At 44.8% G+C, this 20,654-nt stretch overlaps 1 protein-coding gene across 3 annotated transcripts in view; it reads left to right on the forward strand.

Annotated features, from left to right (window-relative positions):
* Window positions 1-17,436: 17,436 nt before the first annotated feature.
* The window catches only part of LOC124280512 (CUB and sushi domain-containing protein 3-like), a 97,198-nt gene continuing 93,980 nt past the window's right edge, over window positions 17,437-20,654 (forward strand). For all 3 annotated transcript variants that reach the window (XM_046716456.1, XM_046716461.1, XM_046716457.1), the window contains exon 1: window positions 17,437-17,724. In XM_046716456.1, the coding sequence (XP_046572412.1) occupies window positions 17,661-17,724 (64 nt within the window). In that variant the 5' untranslated portion in view covers window positions 17,437-17,660. The remainder of the gene's footprint in view (window positions 17,725-20,654) is intronic.

Below are 20,654 nucleotides of genomic sequence, written 5' to 3' on the forward strand. Positions count from 1 at the left end.
ACCCCATCACTCACCTCATCACTCACCTCATCAGTCGTCTCATCACTCACCCCATCACTCACCCCATCAATCAGACCATCAGTCACCCCATCACTCACACCATCAATCACCCCATCACTCACCCTATCACTCACCTCATCACTCACACCATCACTCACCGCATCACTCACACCATCACTCACCTCATCAGTCGTCTCATCACTCACCCCATCACTCACACCATCACTCACCTCATCACTCACCATATCAATCACACCATCACTCACCCCATCACTCACCTCATCAGTCGTCTCATCACTCACCCTATCACTCACCCCATCACTCACACCATCAATCACCCCATCACTCACCCCATCACTCACCCCATCAATCACACCATCACTCACCCCATCACTCACCTCATCAGTCGTCTCATCACTCACCCAATCACTCACCCCATCACTCACTCATCATCACTCCACTCCCATCACTCACCGCATCACTCACACACCATCACTCACCCCATCAGTCACCCCCATCACTCACCCCATCAATCACCCCATCACTCCATCTCCATCACTCACCCCATCAGTCACACCATCCTATCCCTATCACTCGGACCATCACTCACACCATCACTCGCCCTATCACTCACCCCATCAATCACCCCATCACTCACCCCATCACTCACCCCATCACTCACCCCATCACTCACCCCATCACTCACCCCATCACTCACCCCATCACTCACACCATCACTCACCCCATCACTCACCCCATCACTCACCCCATCACTCGACCCCATCACTCACCCCATCACTCACCTCATCACTCACCCTATCAATCACCCCATCACTCGCCCCATCAGTCACACCATCGCTAACCCTATCACTCACACCATCACTCACACCATCACTCGCCCCATCACTCACCCCATTACTCACCCCATCACTCACCCATCACTCACCCCATCACTCACCCCATCACTCAACCCATCACTCACCCCATCACTCACCCCATCACTCACCCCATCACTCACCCCATCACTCACCCAATCAGTCGTCCCATCACTCACCTCACCACTCACCTCATCAATCGCCTCATCACTCACCCTATCAATCACCCCATTAATCACACCATCAGTCACACCATCAGTCACACCGTCGCTAACACCATCATTCACCCAATCACTCACCCCATCACTCACCCCATCACTCACCTCATCACGCACCTCATCACACACCTCATCACTCACCCCATCACTCACCCATCACTCACCCATCACACACCTCATCACTCGCCACATCAGTCACCCCATCACTCAACCCATCACTCACCTCATCACTCACCCCATCACTCACCCCATTACTCACCCCATTACTCACCCCATCACTCACCCCATCACTCACCCCATCACTCACCCCATCACTCACCTTATCACTCACACCATCCCTCACCTCTTCACTCACCCCATCACTCACCCCATTACTCACCCCATTACTCACCCCATCACTCACCCCATCACTCGCCACGTCACTCACCCGATCACTCACCTCTTCATTCAGCCTATCACTCACACCATCAGTCACCCCAACACTCACCCCATCATTTACCCATCACTAACCCTATCACTCACCTCATCACTCACCCAGTAACTCAGTGCAATGGCATTATATAATCCAGCAACAGACAAGTTGTTCAAGCGGACACACACAGACATGTTCGCTGCTTTATATGTACCTCCATCCATGCGCGTCCCGATCTCACATCACCGTTCTCGGCTTCTTGTGTTTGATGGCGACTGCTCTGTTGTGTTAAGATCAGGTTGAACTCAGCCAGCTCCACGAACCGATCAACGGAAAAGGAATCCATTGTTTAACTAATTACATTCATGTACATCAATTGCATTTTTGAGCCGATCTCCGTGGCGACGGAATAACAAAGTCAGTATTATCTTGGTGGCGGTATAATTAATGCAAACTAAATGAATGTGTACCTGAAATTCAGACAATGGTGGGTCTACAAATGCGGGATTTTTACATTTGAAACCAGTCGCTTCACTCTGGTATAAGAAATGCTGGTCTTAATGTTTTGTCGTCGTACTAAGAGGTTTAGAAGCCTAGACGCCAAATGCAGATTCTATGCTTTCTATTCCACATCGCCATGTTTGTCTGCACATTCGCCTCACAGTCAGGCGTTTGGCCACAGACCTATTCAGACAGTATGAGACTGCCCTGTCTGCCGGGTAGGGTGGTAGAAAGGGTGGAATCATTACTAATTGGTTAGGAAATTCTGCTTACGTGTTAGTGGCTGAATGGACAATGAAATGCACTTAGTAGACAAGGCTATTTTTGTCAGAGCTACATAAGCAAGTAAATCCGTTAGACAATGGTACAGATATATGCTAGAACCACACACTGTTGTCTTCAGCACGGATTGGTGATGTGTTGCGCCTAGTGGCTGCACTAGTTGTATGATCCCCAGAGAGTTGATCTTGAACATATATTGTGTCGTAGAGATTGACATCCACGCGAAGAAAGCGCTTTCAGCGTGCATGTAGATGGGATGGACTATAGCGCTATATAAATACCCATAAGTTGTGTACAGCGTCACCCTGGCCCCTTTTTCAAGATGGCAGCACTTCCGGTCACGCTATACAAGATGGCGGCACTTCCGGTAAGGGGTGGTTCCGGTTCCGGTGTGTGCATTTATCGCGATGACGTCACGTCCGGTTCCGGTGTGCGCGCGCATCCCGATGATGTCACCTGCGGGCCAAGATGGACGCCCTGTTCAAGATGGCGGTCCATCCGGTGGGATATCGTGAGATCTCGCGAGTGTAGACACCATGGAGAATGAGAGGCAGGGAAGGAGAGAGGGAGGGAAGGAGAGAGGGAGGGAGGGAGAGTGGTGAGTGGACGATGGCGTGGCTACAGAAGAGTGTGGTTCAAGCATTGGATGTAGCATTCTTTCGAGCGAGGTGGGTGGCCCTGAAAAGGGCCGTTGGCATGGCAAGGCATGTTTAACACCGGCATAGCAGATCAAGGCCTCGGAAGATAAATTTCCCTGGACAGGCATCATCATGTAGGTGCGCTCCCTTCCTAATCCCTTCCCCACAGTAGATTCACATGTAAACTGATGTGAAGATCTGGCAAACCTGAGTTTTATAGCTGAGGTTGATGACGCCACTTTGGGCCGCCGGGCTAGTGTGGCGTGATGCCATAGGGTGTGTGACGTCATGGGCAAAACCTATGGGAAAAAACCCATGGGCAAAACCAATGGGCAAAACCCATGATGACATCATAGGGTGACGTTGTGTATATAAACCAGGCTCAGCGTGGGTCTTGTCAGTTCTCATCATGCTGTCACCACGAATGAACGAAGCAGAGGAACTTGAAGAGGTGACCGTGCCCTACTGGTTGGAACCGACGTCCGAAATAAATGCCAGGAAGATTCGGGGCAACACTCATCGCTACAAGCTGAACTTCAATCCGGCTTGGTTGCAGCGTCAACAACCTGAAGACCTCCCCGTCGTTCTCAGAGAGCAGTGTGATGCTGTCTTGTTAGACCTGAGACACAATGTCAACGGCCAGGATGGTGATCGCATGGGATTGATCCTGAAACATCCAGCCCTGGATTCTGATATCCCCATCACGTTACAGCGCATGGAGGACCTCCAGGGGGAACACATCATGGCCGGAGAGGAAAAAGTACAGCAAAGTAACCACGACTTGAATATCGATGAGACCATGGATATATCGTTACTGCATTTAGACGATCTGGCTCTCCTAGGCCAGGGACACAGGCCGCCAAGGCACATCGTCAGCTTAAACACGTTCCTGGAAAAGAAGTAATGCCTCGTACAAATCAAGATGATGATCAACTCTGCTTTGCCCGTGCCCTGGTCGTGGTCAGTCACCACGAACACAAACCCGATCCTGTGACCAAGGAATGGATGAAGGAATGGAAATACATACGTCACGAAAAAGGACCAGCGCAGTTGAAGGCCGCCAAGGGCGTATTTCGCCAACTCAAGATTCCTAAAAGCCCTTGTACTGGGCGTGCCACGTGGGAGTTGTTCAGTCAACGTTTTGCGCCCTACTACCAACTCAAAATCTACTCCCAAGATTTTTTCCTCGTATATCAAACCAAGGAAAAATCAATAACCTGCACTAAAATAGAACCTAGTTATCGATCTGATCACTCCATAATCTCTTTACATATTGAATTCACAAAAATAGAAAGGGGTAGGGGCTTTTGGAAATTTAATAATAGTTTATTATTATTATTATTATTATCATTATGTTTTACAGATTAAAGATAGTATGCAGCAGAGAGGGTTCGGGTGATCCTGGCACAGTCAGGCTGGTAAGGCTCATCATCAGCTCAGGGCCCTTGCCCCCTCTACACGCAGCCCAGACAGCGAATGGGACTTCTCCCAGGAAACGCTGCCTAGTCGAACCCACCAAGAACTTTCCGGAGAATATGAAGGCTCCCCAACACTGCAGCCTTCTGCATTACCCAGAGTGTCAGAAGGGCTGTACTCCCGGTGAAGAACCCGGGCACTCTCTTGATCTGCGCCAAGAGATCAGGAGGTACCAAACCAAGGGCACCGAGAACAATGGGGAGCCTGACGACAGTGTACTTGGGATGCAAGCGGGACATTTCAAAGGCGAGGTCCGCATATTTATCATGCTTTTCCTTAATCTTGCCAATCACATTGGTGTCAAAAGGGACAGAAAATTCAATGATATAAATCAATTCATTGGCTTTATCAAAAAGGACAAGATCAGGTTTGTTAGCTGGAATTCTTCTGAGGCTGTATATGGGCCTATTCCAGAGAAGTTTGAAAGCATCATTTTCCATGACGCCCTGGACATGTTCAGGGTCGTACCATGGATGGTCCTCGGAGTCAAAGCCACAGGCATGGCGGAGACGGTAGTAAAAGCAACGAGCCATGCCATCATGTCGTTTAAGATATGCTGTTTGTGCCAAGGAAGGGCATCCACTGACAAGGTGTTGGACGGTCTCCGTGAATTCATTGCACAGTCGACATTTCATATTGATATTTTCTTTAAGAATCACATTTAGGCGATTGCGAGTGGGAAGTGACTGGTCCTGAGCAGCAAAAAGGAAGCCCTCGGTTTCACATTTAAGACAAGCCGACTTCATCCAGGCGAAGGAGTCTGTGGGATTGCTATTCTGTTCAACACACTGCATGTACACACGATGCAATGGCTTCTCAGAAAGCTTCTCCACAAAAGACTGACTCTGGGCAGACTTGGTGAAGGACTTCACCTGGTTTACTCCCATCATTGTACCGTCCAGCAGTACATCGCCATTAACAAAATCAACCTCAAATTTCAGATTCTGTCCAACAACCTTGGCACGCTTAAAATAGCTGTGGAATTCCTTGCTTTCACATGCATCACCAGAGGATCATCTGATAAATAAATATGTGCAAAAGTACACAATAAAATTCTATCATGAAGAGCCTCCACATTAATCAAACCCCGACCTCCAGAATTGATTGGCATGTATAAACGGTTAAGAGAGGAACGAGGGTGGTGGGCTCTGTTATCAGACATGATCCTTCTGGTCAGACGGTCAAGACTCTGGATGTCTTGTTTCGTCCAATCAACTACTCCAAAGGAATAGGAAAGGACAGGCACAGCAAAAGTATTTGTGGCTTTGACCTTGTTTCGAGCATTTAGCTCTGAGCTCCAGATTTTCTTTAAACGAGATTTATACTCGGCCCGAAGTTTGTCTTGAATCTGGGCATTCTGGAGCTTGTCTCGAACTTGCATTCCAAGATAGGTGTAGGCCTGATCTTCCACAAGATGCTCAATAACTCCTCCCCCTTGTAACTTGACCGATCCATCATTAGTTACCTTGCCTCGTTTCAAATGAAGAGTATTACATTTGTCGAATCCAAATGTCATGCCAATATCATTCGAAAAGGACTCGACAAGGAGAACCTGCTCTTTCAAATTGGTATCTCCTTTGGCAAGGAGCTCGATATCATCCATGTAAAGGAGATGAGTAAGAGGTGTTGGGGATCTGTGCTGAGGAGGGTCGGGATGGTAACCCCTCTTTATTGAGCAGAAAGCTCAAAGGATTTAAAGACAGACAAAAAAGCAAAGGACTAAAGGAATCCCCCTGAAATATTCCCCTTCTGATTGGAATAGATTCCGAAGTCTGAACCTGCCCTTGCGAGTATATCTCAAGTTGAGTCGACCAGCAACTCATTAAAGACTTGAGTAAATCAAGTAGTCGCTCAGGGAGGTCAATACAATGAAGAGACTTCAGAATCCATTCGTGAGGGACAGAGTCGTATGCCTTTTTGTAGTCAATCCAGCACATGGAGAGGTTGCGGTGATATGTTTTGCCTCTTCCAAAATCATTTTCTGCACAAGAAGTTGATCCTTGCACCCCAACATCCCTTTCTTGCCCCCTTCTGCTCTCTGTAAATTATATCATTGGAAGAGCAGTAAGATGACACGAGGTTTGTCAAACACCCTGTGAATATTTTGTATTGTGTATTCAAACATGTGATAGGGCGGAAGTTTTTTGGATCAGTCAAGTCTCCTTTTTTGGGAAGGAGTATTGTTCGACCTTTGCAGAACCATGGAGGAACATCACCTGTGTCCACGAGAGTATTGAAACAGTGTAGTAATGGTGTTTGGACACAGGGGAACAGTTTCCAATACCGGTTTCGAATGCCATCAGGCCCTGGAGCTGTATTAGATTTGGACTTTTTTATAACACTTTTCAGGCAATCTGGTGAGATGTAACAGACAAACGACCTAGTTACTTTCTCATGCATTGCATGGTCATAATCACGGACCCATGGTGCCTCAAGGTTACAGTTGCCGGGTACAGACCACAACTGTTTCCAGAACCTTTCATTGGCATCCATGGGAGGCCGTTTATCATGTTCACCATCACCCTTTGTTTTCAATTGCCTGTAAAAGTGCTTTTCATTATTTCTAATTTTGTTTGATAAATTTATTTTTCTTTTCCCATTTTTTCTTTCTTTCAGTCCAAACCTTTATTTTGGCCTTAAGGGAATCGACAATTTGGAGAAGTACCTTTTCTTTTGTTGTCTTGTATTGTAATTTTAATTTTCTCCAAATTGCCTTTTGCCGTTTTGACATTGGACTCCCTGATGATCTTAACTTCAGGCACAGCTCTATCCAGGAAATGTATTTTCGAGTTTCCGTTAGTTTTACTTGAAACCGGTTTTTCTTTGGTGTATTGTTCTTAGTATTAGATGATTTTGTCTTTGGAAACTGTGTGAATTTCCTCCAAGGTTCGAGCGGCAGCATAGACACAACAATTAACTTCATGTAATGAACAGTCCGATGAAAGTTTCATAGAAATAATATCATTTAATAAATTGATTTCAGTTTTGGGAAAAGATTCATTTGTTTGTTTAATTGGCCTCCGATTTTCTAAAGGTATGCCAGATATTTCATCATAAATGGAATGAAACAAAATATACACAGGGTTTTCGGAAAGATCTGCAACTGAAGAAGAGGAAGAGTGAGGGTCTGAAATTTCGGGGCCAATTGGCTCTACGCCGGAAGAGTTTCCATCAGCAAGAGGAAAGAGGTTGACACGGACGTCCATCAGAAGTTTTGGGTCTGCTGCCACTTGAGCATTCTGTTCATGCAAAGGTTCCTGACGGGCACCAGTTGTGGGTTGAACTGGCTCACGGGGCAAGAGATTTTTAAGCCGCCGGAATTGATCTCGGAGATTTTGCTCCGTCAGGTAAGCATACATGGGCATGGCATTGTCCCAATGCAGCTTCAGCGACTTGCCATTGATACGTGGATTTTCAGGCCATCCTGTCGCTCTCGCACACTCAAGTAGTGTGGTTTTAAGGTGGTTTGACCAAGATATTCTTGGTCGGGTTCTGTGCCTTCCCCTGGGGCAAGTCCCATCTCCAGTATGGTTAGTGTCACTACCGGAGGAAGGCTGACTGGGCTGCGGAGTTGAAAGATAAAATTCTTCTTGGCTATTTGTAACCCAGTGAAAAACCAGCTTCGGGGGGGTCAGCCCTAACTGGGTGATGTACGTTCAGTTCAGGGAATAAAATCCCCTATCTAGGCCCACCACGAAGAGGCGTACATCATCAGGCCCTTATTATTATTATTATTATTATTATTATTATTATTATTATTATGGGATATTTATATAGCGCACATATCCACGCACTAGTGCATGCTCAAGGCGCTGGTATTTTTCCCCTCGATCATTGGATGTCAATCTCAACGGCACATCGCATTATCAATCTCAACTCCCTTGGGAGTATACAACTCTTGCAGACACTAGGCGCACCGAGTTATTGTGGCTTTCTCATCCTATTACAAGATCCACATTATGTGAAAGAAATCAAAAGCATTATTCAAGAAACTGTTGATCAGTATCACAGTCGATCCACTGAAGGAGAGCGAGTATTAATGATAAACAAACAAATATTCTTTGAAGTTTTATTATGTAATATTCGAGGATATACAATTAAATATTCATCTCAAAAAAAAGAAAAGAATTAAAGCAGAAAGGAAACCAATGAAGCACTTGAAAACCTTGACGTCACATTAGATGCAGCCATGAACGAAGAATACAAAGATAAATTATTAAAAGAAATAAATGAACTCAAAGAACAACAATTAGAACTTAACCGATACAAAACAGAAGGCATGATACTAAGATCGAAAGCGAAATGGTATGAACAGGGAGAGAAACCGTCGAAATACTTCCTGTCACTTGAAAAACAAAACTTCAAAATAAATCCGTTGCTAAATTAGAAACTGCACATGGAACTATAATTGAAGCTAAACATACCAAAGATTACTTTCAGAATCTATACACTAGTAAAGAAATAAGGATGTAGAACAGGAAGAACTTTTTAAAAATTGCACTATACCTAACATAACTGAAGAAGAATCTCAATGCCTGGAAGGCGAACTAAAATATGATGAAGTCCTTCAATCTCTTAAAAATACGAAAAACAGTATAAGTCCTAGACCAACTGGATTTACTGCAGAATTTTACAAATTCTTTTGGCATGAGTTAACAAATATTTGATTAACCCGAATCACGCATTCAAAACAGGTGAACTTTCGGTAAGCCAAAAACAGGGCCTTATAACATGTATTCCCAAACAAGATAAACCTAAAGACTAAATTAAAAACTACAGATCTTTATCACTCCTTAACATATCTTATAAACTAGCCTCGTCTGTAATTTCAGCGCGAATAAAACGTGTACTCCCGAAAAAAATAAGCGACGGTCAAAAAGGCTTCATGAAAGGTAGATACATTGGCGAATGCACGAGACTGGTCAGTGACATTATGGAATATAACGACTATATGAACATACCAGGATTATTGATAATAATAGACTTTGAAAAAGCTTTCGATTCAGTTGAATGGTCTTTTATTGAGAAATGTCTTAACTTCTTTAATTTTGGACCATCATTCAAACACTGGATTAAAACATTTTACAATAACATAAATTCTAGCGTTTCAATAAATGGTTTTGCATCAGACTTCTTCCACATTACTAGAGGCTGTGGACAAGGTGATCCTCTATCGCCATATCTATTTCTCATAGTCGCAGAAATCCTTGCTCACATGTTACGTCAAAATGACAAAATAAAAGTGATAAAAGTGTTTAACTTAGAATATTTGCTAACACAGTTTGCAGACGATACAACTATAATCTTAGATGGGTCTGAGCGTTCTTTTCAAACAACATTAGAAGTGCTTAAACAATATGCACCCTTCTCTGGTCTTAAAATAAACATTGATAAGACTAAAGTAGTGTGGATAGGTTCTCAACAATTCTCAAGTACACACTACGTATTGCAGAGACTATAATCTGGACTGGACTAATTTCAAACTGCTAGGTATCATATTTCAACATTATAAGGCAGAAATGGTGGAAAGAAATTATGAAGATAAACTAAAGAAAATGGATAAATTAATGAAACTTTGGCCACTAAGAGATCTCACACCATTCGGCAGAATAACTATCCTGAAAAGCCTAATATTGCCCACATTCAATCATCTACTTTCCTCACTACCAAACCCCAAAATGAATACAATTCAAATGATCCAGAAAGAGATCTTCGCATGTATTTGGAGAGGCAAGCCAGACAAAATAAAAAGATCTCTGATGATCAGAAACTATAAAGAAGGCGGCTTGAAAGTTCCAGATATACTAGAAACCATAAAATCTAAAAATATATCATGGATAAGAAGGTTATTTACAACAAACTCTAAATTCAACAACATCTTAAATAACACGGTAAAAACTACAAACCCAATAGAAATGGGCTCAAATTACCTGAAAACACACATCATCCCAAAACTTAAAAACTTTTTCTGGAAAGATGTTTTGGAAGCTTGGGCTGATTTACAAAAACGGTACCCTTACACGAAATCCGACTTTTGCAAACAGTATATTTGGGAAAATAACAATATATAAATTGGAAACAAATCTATACTATATGAACACTACTTAAAAGCAAATGTAAAAAGTATAAATGACGTATTAAAAGATGACGAATCCTTTCTGTCTTTCACAGAGTTTAAAGAGATGTATAGAGTAGAGACAAATTTCTTAGAATATGCGGGAATATTATCTTCAATAAAACAATATTCAAAGCAAGAAGCTACGATATTGACAAAGCAAAGACATTTACCCTATATTCCCCCGAATGTAAAAATACTCTTTGAAAATAAGAAAGGCTGCAATATTTTCTACACAACGCTACTAAACAAGGTTAAATCTATTCCAAGTTTAGGATATCAATGTAAATGGGAAAACGACCTTCATCACAATTTTCCACCTGACTTATGGAATACCTATCATTTTATACCATTCAGAGCTTTTCATAACACTAAGGAAAGATGGTTTCAATATTGTCTTGTCCACAGAATTCTCACGACCAATAAAGATCTAAACAACTATAATATATTAGAATCACCACTATGTACGTTTTGCAAGGCTGAAAAAGAAACCATTGTTCATTTGATCTTTGAATGCAGATACGTAAATAGGCTGTGGCAAGACCTTTTAAATTGGATTGAAGATAAAACAGACACTACTATAAACCTGGATACGAAACAGTCCTTTCATAAAAAACGATGTTCTGCACTTGATATTTATCATAACAAAGGAATATATTATTCCAGAAAACTAGCAAATATACGTCCAACCCTTGAAAGTCTCAAAGCCAAATTAAACCACAGTTACAATCTCCATAAATATAATGCATACTCTGTATGCAAATATAGCGAGTTCACGACTTTCTTGTCATCATGCAACAACTTATTTACATAATCTATTCGATCTCACTTATGCTTGTTTTTTAATTGTGCTATGTATTTGAAATAGTGTTGTGTATGAAGGATAAAACTGTACCAGTGCAAAAAAGAAATAAAGTGAAAAAAAAAAAAGCATTACGATGTCATTACACCCATGCCAGCCTTTACAGGTCGTGTCTATTACTGTGAAATCTGTGACAAAACATACGACCACCCTGAAAATCATCGCTGCACCCGAGAATGTCGATGCCTCTGGTGCCAATGTCCTGGATTCTGTGGCGACGTGGACAATGGAGGACTCTCCTGTCTCCATTGCGGCGGGTGGTTCCGAAACCCTTACTGCTTTCAACGACATCGTACGGCCTCCGCCAAGCATCCCAACACCTGTTCCACCATCCACATTTGTCATCGATGCATGGCCAAAGTCAACGTGAGAAAAATCCGGGGCATGGCCAACCACCGGTGTGGCACGAATCGTCACTGCAAGATCTGCAAAGAACCCTTGGAACCCAACCACCAGTGCTACATGACCGTCATCAAAAAACCACCCACACAAGATGAAGATGGTGAAAACAAGGATGAAGACAAAGGACGACAACAGCGTCAGTTTATCTTCTACGATTTTGAATGTACCCAAGATCAAGAGACTCATGTTCCCAACTTGTGCGTGGTGCATCTGTGATGTGGAAAATGTATTTCCGAGGCTTCAGATCAACTGTGTGAAAAGTGCCCCTGGCGTAAGGAAGGAGAAGGGCCTAGTCACATCAAAGTGTTTCGGGGATCTACGACCTTGAAGGACATGGGCGATTGGCTGATGCGTGTGGCAGAAAACAAACAAAACAAGAAGAAACGTAAGGCACCACACCAGCCGTCTAAACAACACAAACTATCACCAGAACCCGATGATGATGTAGAACTAGAGCAAGACCACATGGAGAAGACGATGAGGACATTTCCCCTACCATTGATGAAGACGACGTTTTGGTCATTGCACACAACTACCGTGGCTATGATGGACACTTGCTCCAACAGGACTTCCATCAACATCTAGTGAAAGCACCCCAGCTTCTACTTCGAGGGAATCACATCTTGCAGATGAACGTGGGGCGTCTCGTTTTCAAAGATTCACTCAATGTCCCCTCGATGGCTCTGAAGCAGTTTCCAAAAACGTTTGCGTTGACAGAACTCAAGAAAGGGTACTTTCCTCAATTCTTCAACACCGAAGCTCACCAAGGCTATGTGGGTCCTTATCCTCCCGTTTCTACCTACGATCCTGACGGTATGTTTCCTGCTGAACGGAAAGCTTTCTTGGCCTGGTACGATGCACACGTGGCTGAAGGAGCTGTCTTTGATCTGGATGAGGAATTGTTGAGCTACTGTCAGAGTGATGTGGGCATTTTGCGTCGAGGCTGTGCTGCATTCTGCAACATGTTCATCCAACAAAACGACGTGGACCCTTTCTATGAAGCAGTGACTCTACCCATGGCTTGCATGCAAACCTTCCGAAAACTGTTTTTGGAACCCTGCACCATCGCCATCATAACTCCTTAAGGTTACCGACCCCAGCGCCGCTACTCTCTGCAGTGTCTCCACTGGCTCAACTGGGTCAACTCACGTGAGCTCCTCGTTGATGAAGTGCACATCCTTTACCTCACAGCATTCATCCTGGAAGAGGGCAAAGAACCTCTCAGGTGAACTGATGTATTCGGTCTGGTCAAACCCAAGGCATTGGCCAAACTTGCCCCAGTGGCTGTTCAGGCAAGCTTTAGCCATGGCACGTAGTCCTGTGTTTTTGCGGATAAGAGCAGGATCCAAGGTGACTCCTTGTTTTCGCTGAATCTCCCTGATGTAAGTGTCTGGGTCTGAACAGCCTTCTGGATATCCGCTGGCCTCTTGCTTGATCTTGAAAAAATTGTTCACATACTTGACAGACAGGCCTCCCTCTTGAGTGTCAGGGTCGTAGGTGGTGAGCGTGTCAAAGTGCCAAGCCTCAAAGATGTGAAGCACTTGATAGCCGCACTCTCGAACAGCACACTGAAGCTCCTTGCTGACATACGTGCTGATCCATGTGTGGTCTTCATCCCCGTGGGGACAGGAACCAGCCAACTGTGCTTCAGCACAAGCATGACACAGAGGAAATAACAACTTGCCCTGGACGCAGAAAGGAAGAACGGGATGGTAGAGGTTGGTGGGTGGCAAGACTCAGCACTGGATGAGCCCATGGACCTCAAACAAGTCAGACACGGGAGGATGACCTTTGATCTCGGGATGCCCCACGGGGCCCTTGCAGTGTGGTCAGGAACGCTCTCAGATCAGCGTTGTCTTTCTGTTTTTCCGAAAATCACATGCCCACAGGGTCACCACTTTGTCGATGTCGGGATGTTGATGCAACACCGCCAGTCGGTACATCGTATGATGGTATCGTTCCCAAGGGGCTGTACCCATGGTACTGTGGGGTTCACATCAGCCGTCTTGTAACAGCGAGTACATCCGTGCCAGAAACAACCCAAGTATTCGTACACGGTGTGTGTCTCAGCGACGTAGCCGTCCACTATGTTGTGACTACCATCAGCACAGTCAAAGCCTACTTCTCCACCATTCCGGGCATGTTGGATGTGGAGGTCGGGGTGTTGGTGCATGACCCAGTTGAGCCAGTGGAGACACTGCAGAGAGTAGTGACGCTGGGTGGGTTACCTTGAGGAGTTATGATGCCGATGATGCAGGGTTCCATGTTGCAGAATGCAGCACAGCCTCGACGCAAAATGTCCACATCACTCTGACAGTAGCTCAACAATTCCTCATCCAGATCAAAGACAACTCCTTCAGCCACGCGTGCATCGTACCAGGCCAAGAAAGCTTTCCGTTCAGCAGGAAACATACCGTCAGGATCGTAGGTAGAAACGGGAGGATAAGGACCCATATAGCCTTGGTGAGCGTCGGTGTTGAAGAATTAAAGAAAGTACCCTTTCTTGAGTTCTGTCAACGCAAACGTTTTTGGAAACTGCTTCAGAGCCATCGAGGGGACATTGAGTGAATCTTTGAAAACGAGACGCCCCACGTTCATCTGCAAGATGTGATTCCCTCGAAGTAGAAGCTGGGGTGCTTTCACTAGATGTTGATGGAAGTCCTGTTGGAGCAAGTGTCCATCATAGCCACGGTAGTTGTGTGCAATGACCAAAACTTTCGTCTTCATCAATGGTAGGGGAAATGTCCTCATTGTCTTCGGCATCTTGTTCTTGTTCTAGTTCTACATCATCATCGGGTTCTGGTGATAGTTTGGGTTGCTTGGAGGCGCGGCCCGACGACGGCTGGTGTGGTGCCTTACGTTTCTTCTTGTTTTGTTTGTTTTCTGCCACACGCATCAGCCAGTCGCCCATGTCCTTCAAGGTCGTAGATCCTCGAATCACTCTGATGTGGCTAGGCCCTTCTCCTTCCTTACGCCAGGGACACACAGTTGATCTGAAGCCTCGGAAATATATTTTCCACATCACAGATGCACCACGCACAAGTTGGGAACATGAGTCTCTTGATCTTGGGTACATTCAAAATCGTAGAAGATGAACTGGCGCTGTTGTCGTTCTTTGTCTTCATTCTTGTTTTCACCATCTTCATCTTGTGTGGGTGGTTTTTGATGACGGTCATGTAGCACTGGTGGTTGGGTTCCAAGGGTTCTTTGCAGATCTTGCAGTGACAATTCGTGCCACACTGGTGGTTGGCCATGCCCCGGATTTTTCTCACGTTGACTTTGGCCATGCATCGATGACAAATGTGGATGGTGGATCAGGTGCTGTGATGCTTGGTGGAGGCCGTACGATGTCGTTGAAAGCAGTAAGGGTTTCGGAACCACCCGCCATATTGTAGATAGGAGAGTCCTCCATTGTCCACGTCGCCACAGAATCCAGGACATTGGCACCAGTGGCATGGAAATTCTCGGGTGCAGCGATGATTTTCAGGGTGGTCGTATTCGATTCATGACATCGTGGGAGTAGATTTTGAGTTGGTAGTAGGGCGCAAAACGTTGACTGAACAACTCCCACGTGGCACGCCCAGTACAAGGGCCTTCAGGAATCTTGAGTTGGCGAAATACGCCCTTGGCGGCCTTCAACTGCGCTGGTCTTTTTTCGTGATGTATGTATTTCCATTCCTTCATCCATTCCTTGGTCACAGGATCGGGTTTATGTTCGTGGTGACTGGCCACGAACAGGGCACGGGCAAAGCAGAGTTGATCATCATTCTTGATTTGTACGAGGCATTACTTCTTTTCCAGGAACGTGTTTAAGCTGACGATGTGCCTAGGCGGCCTGTGTCCCTGGCCTAGGAGAGCCAGATCGTCTAAATGCAGTAACGATATATCCATGGTCTCATCGATATTCAAGTCGTGGTTACTTTGCTGTACTTTTTCCTCTCCGGCCATGATGTGTTCCCCCTGGAGGTCCTCCATGCGCTGTAACGTGATGGGGATATCAGAATCCAGGGCTGGATGTTTCAGGATCAATCCCATGCGATCACCATCCTGGCCGTTGACATTGTTTCTCAGGTCTAACAAGACAGCATCACACTGCTCTCTGAGAACGACGGGGAGGTCTTCAGGTTGTTGACACTGCAACCAAGCCGGATTGAAGTTCAGCTTGTAGCGATGAGTGTTGCCCCGAATCTTCCTGGCATTTATTTCGGACGTCGGTACCAACCAGTAGGGCACGGGCGCCTCTTCAAGTTCCTCTGCCTCGTTCATTCGTGGTGACAGCATGATGAGAACTGACAAGACCCACGCTGAGCCTGGTTTATATACACAACGTCACCCTATGACGTCACCATAGGTCGTCCTAAGCGTGGCAGTGCACACCACGAGCTCATTTGGTGTTGAATGACGTCACAGGGTTTTTCCATTGGGTTTTTTCCATGGGCATGCCACACTAACCCGGCGGCCCAAAGTGGCGTCATCAACCTCAGCTATAAAACTCAGGTTTGCCAGATCTTCACATCAGTTTACATGTGAATCTACTGTGGGGAAGGGATCAGGAAGGGAGCGCACCACCTACATGATGGTGCCTGCCCAGGGAAATTTATCTTCCGAGGCCTTGATCTGCTATGCCGGTGTTAAACATGCCTTGCCATGCCAACGGCCCTTTTCAGGGCCACCTCGAAAGAATGCTACATCCAATGCTTGAACCACACACTTCTCTAGCCACGCCATCGTCCTCTCACCATGCACCCTCCCTCTCCTTCCCCGTCCGTTCCGTCCGCTCGCCATCTTGCATGGTGTCTACACTCGCGAGATCCCGCGAGTTTTCCACGATATCCCCACGCGATCCCACCGGATGGACCGCCATCTTGAACAGGGCGCCCATCTTGGCCCGGAGGTGACGTCATCGGGATGCGCGCGCACACCGGAACCGGACGTGACGTCATCGCGATGCGTGCACACACCGAAACCGGAACCGGAACCACCCCTTGCGGGAAGTGACGCCAGCTTGGATCGCGTGACCGGAAGTGCCGCCATCCTGAAAAAGGGGCCAGGGTGATGCTGTACACTACTCCCATATAGTTGTTAATGGCGAACAATCTGTTATTAGCGCTGCAACTATCGTAAATATTTCAGCTACTAAAGTTTTCTCTAAGATTGCTTTGTGGAACAGCGGCTTGGAACAGCGTCCAGTTTGTGGTTATACTACACCAAACCGTTCACCAGATTCCGTTGCAATCTTAAGACCACACTGTGCATTATGTACATTTAACGGCTGTTAAACCCTGGGCCTAGATTTTCGAAGCTCTCTTAGCGCCAAGATAGTCGTAAATTAATGTTAATGTATGGCACTTACGACTATCGTAGCGCTAAGAGAGATTCGAAAATCTAGGCCCTGGTTATTTTGTAATGCAAGGTTACTATGGAAATCTATGGGAAAACATTTGGTCTTGAGTAACCTTGTTGGCTGTTATGAAGCGAAGAGGTTAGTTTCATCCTCTGTTTCCAGGTACATTTCCCACGCAGTCTCCTTTGTTAATCTTCTCTTGTCACGCTGTTCTAACATATCCATGACGCCTCTGCTTCCGTTCACCCCAAGTGCACGCCTATTATCTGTCCGCAGTCTTGTAACCAATACAACTGGGTTTAATAACTGTATATTCCCGGGATGAATATGCTCTGTTTGTTCCTTTCTTCGTTATGTTATTGTCACATAACAAACATACGATGCAGCTTAAACATTGTCGCTGAGGTACAACTAATGAAGAATATGTTTCATAGAATAAGAACAGCGTAGTCAGGGACTTGAGGTGGGCGATTGCTAGGTTTGAGAGAGTGCTGACTGGCGCTGATATTTTGCAGACGGACAGCTGCCTGACACTATGTCGTATATTCTGATACGATGGACTATCGTCGCACAGGTCGTCGCTGCTCACAAGGCTAAGCGTGAGTTGAGTGTTTCCCTATTGTATGTGTATATTGAAACCCTGCAGTATTTCAGGGATTCAGACAAAAGTCACGTGTAGAATGAGGGTATCTAACACCTGAAACAAGGCAAGTGGAGGTTTAATCTCTACTTTATTCCCTTACCTGAAACAAGGCAAGTGGAGGTTTAAGCTCTACTTTATTCCCTTACCTGAAACAAGGCAAGTGGAGGTTTAAGCTCTACTCTATTCCACTACCTGAAACAAGGTAAGTGGAGGTTTAAGCTCTACTCTATTCCCCTACCTGAAACAAGGTAAGTGGAGGTTTAAGCTCTACTCTATTCCCCTACCTGAAACAAGGCAAGTGGAGGTTTAATCTCTACTTTATTCCCCTACCTGAAACAAGGCAAGTTGAGGTTTAATCTCTACTTTATTCCCCTACCTGAAACAAGGTAAGTTGAGGTTTAATCTCTACTTTATTCCCCTACCTGAAACAAGGGAAGTGGAGGTTTAATCTCTACTCTATTCCCCTACCTGAAACAAGGCAAGTTGAGGTTTAATCGCTACTTTATTCCCCTACCTGAAACAAGGCAAGTTGAGGTTTAATCTCTACTTTATTCCCCTACCTGAAACAAGGTAAGTTGAGGTTTAAGCTCTACTTCATTTCCTTACCTGAAACAAGGCAAGTGGAGGTTTAATCTCTACTTTATTCCCCTACCTGAAACAAGGTAAGTTGAGGTTTAAGCTCTACTTTATTCCCCTACCTAAAACAAGGCAAGTTGAGGTTTAAGCTCTACTCTATTCCCCAACCTGAAACAAAGCAAGTAGATGTTTCAGCTCTACTCTATTCCCCAACCTGAAACAAGTCAAGTTGAGGTTTAAGCTCTACTCTATTCCCCAACCTGAAACAAGGCAAGTTGAGGTTTCAGCTCTACTCTCCTACCTGAAACAAGGTAAGTGGAGGTTTAAGCTCTACTCTATTCCCCAACCTGAAACAAGGCAAGTAGATGTTTCAGCTCTACTCTATTCCCCAACCTGAAACAAGGCAAGTAGATGTTTCAGCTCTTCTCTATTCCACTACCTGAAACAAGGTAAGTGGAGGTTTAAGCTCTACTCTATTCCCCAACCTGAAACAAGGTAAGTGGAGGTTTAAGCTCTACTCTATTCCCCAACCTGAAACAAGGCAAGTAGATGTTTCAGCTCTTCTCTATTCCCCAACCTGAAACAAGGCAAGTGGAGGTTTAAGCTCTACTCTTTTCCCCAACCTGAAACAAGGGAAGTGGAGGTTTAAGCTCTACTCTATTCCCCAACCTGAAACAAGGCAAGTAGATGTTTCAGCTCTACTCTATTCCCCTACCTGAAACAAGGTAAGTGGAGGTTTAAGCTCTACTCTTTTCCCTACCTGAAACAAGGTAAGTGGAGGTTTAAGCTCTACTCTATTCCCCTACCTGAAACAAGGTAAGTGGAGGTTTAAGCTCTACTCTATTCCCTTACCTGAAACAAGGCAAGTGGAGGTTTAAGCTCTACTCTATTCCCCTATCTGAAACAAGGTAAGTGGAGGTTTAAGCTCTACTCTATTCCCCTACCTGAAACAAGGTAAGTGGAGGTTTAAGCTCTACTCTATTCCCTACCTGAAACAAGGTAAGTGGAGGTTTAAGCTCTACTCTATTCCCCAACCTCAAACAAGGTAAGTGGAGGTTTAAGCTCTACTCTATTCCCCAACCTGAAACAAGGTAAGTGGAGGTTTAAGCTCTACTCTATTCCCCTACCTGAAACAAGGCAAGTAGATGTATCGCTCACGGTATCTTTTAATGTCTAATGTGTTAAAGATCAAATTTTAAAATTAAAGCCAGAAAATTAACTGTTTTGGAACTAAAGTCTAACACCCCAAGACACCTGACACATAGCAGGACCCCTCAAGACACCTGAAACATAGCAGACACCTCAAGACACCTGAAACATAGCAGGACAGCTCAAGACACCGGAAACAAAGCAGACACCTCAAGACACCTGAAACATAGCAGGACACCTCAAGACACCTGAAACATAGCAGGACAAATCAAGACACCTTAAATATAGGAGATGAACCACATATTTCATCAATGCACGTGTGTGTGCCGTGGTAGAGCATTTTTTATTGTCACCCTTCAGTGGAATGTTTTCAAATCGCGCTTAGCAATTAGTACTGTTGACTTCATTACCTTCTGCAACAAGCAAGCGTGCCACTCTTGCAACCACAATGTGTCGCCTTCGCCTTATTCCGTTGTGAATATTCTTATCACTGTTAGCCCTTGTCTTTATTGATATTACCCCTAACATTGTAATGCACCACTGAATTGTGTTCCGCCATTACATTGTGCACTTCCATTGTAGTGACCTAGCAGTAACTGTTTTTGAGTATTAAACCAGTTAATGTTATGATACAGTATGCTTCAATGGTTTTACATTTCTTTGGTGTTTGCTGGTTTTACACTGAATGTGCTAGCGAAACAGGTTTCGGGAATAACTTCTTTTGTCAATTTGGAATCGACTCGTTACCATAGACATTAGGAACACGACCCTTCACTGCCGCGCCATGACTCGCATGTAACAACGCAAACGGTGGGAGATATTGGCATTGTTAATGGTTGTTACACCATTCCTCCTCTAGCGTGTGCTAGTCTGTCGCCAGGGTTTGTGAACCAGTTGTTCTGATATAGCAATGATAAAATGAAAGACCAAGTATTATTTCGATGTTTTCAATAACATAACTAGTCACTACTGTATATATAGCACAGTTAATTTACACATTGAGTATATGTTCATTTATGACAACAACTCATTTACTCAACTGGGGAAGGAAGTGGAACCAAGGGCGGTGCTAGCCACGTAGTTGTTTATCCTTCTAACCTCCAATTCATACAACACTACAGACTTGTGTTTACGGTTTAAGATTCCTACGTATTTTTTCAG

The sequence above is a fragment of the Haliotis rubra genome, unplaced genomic scaffold (genome assembly GCF_003918875.1).
Source record: "Haliotis rubra isolate DU_JTF1 unplaced genomic scaffold, ASM391887v1 Scf269, whole genome shotgun sequence".
Classification (NCBI taxonomy): Eukaryota; Metazoa; Mollusca; class Gastropoda; order Lepetellida; family Haliotidae; genus Haliotis; species Haliotis rubra.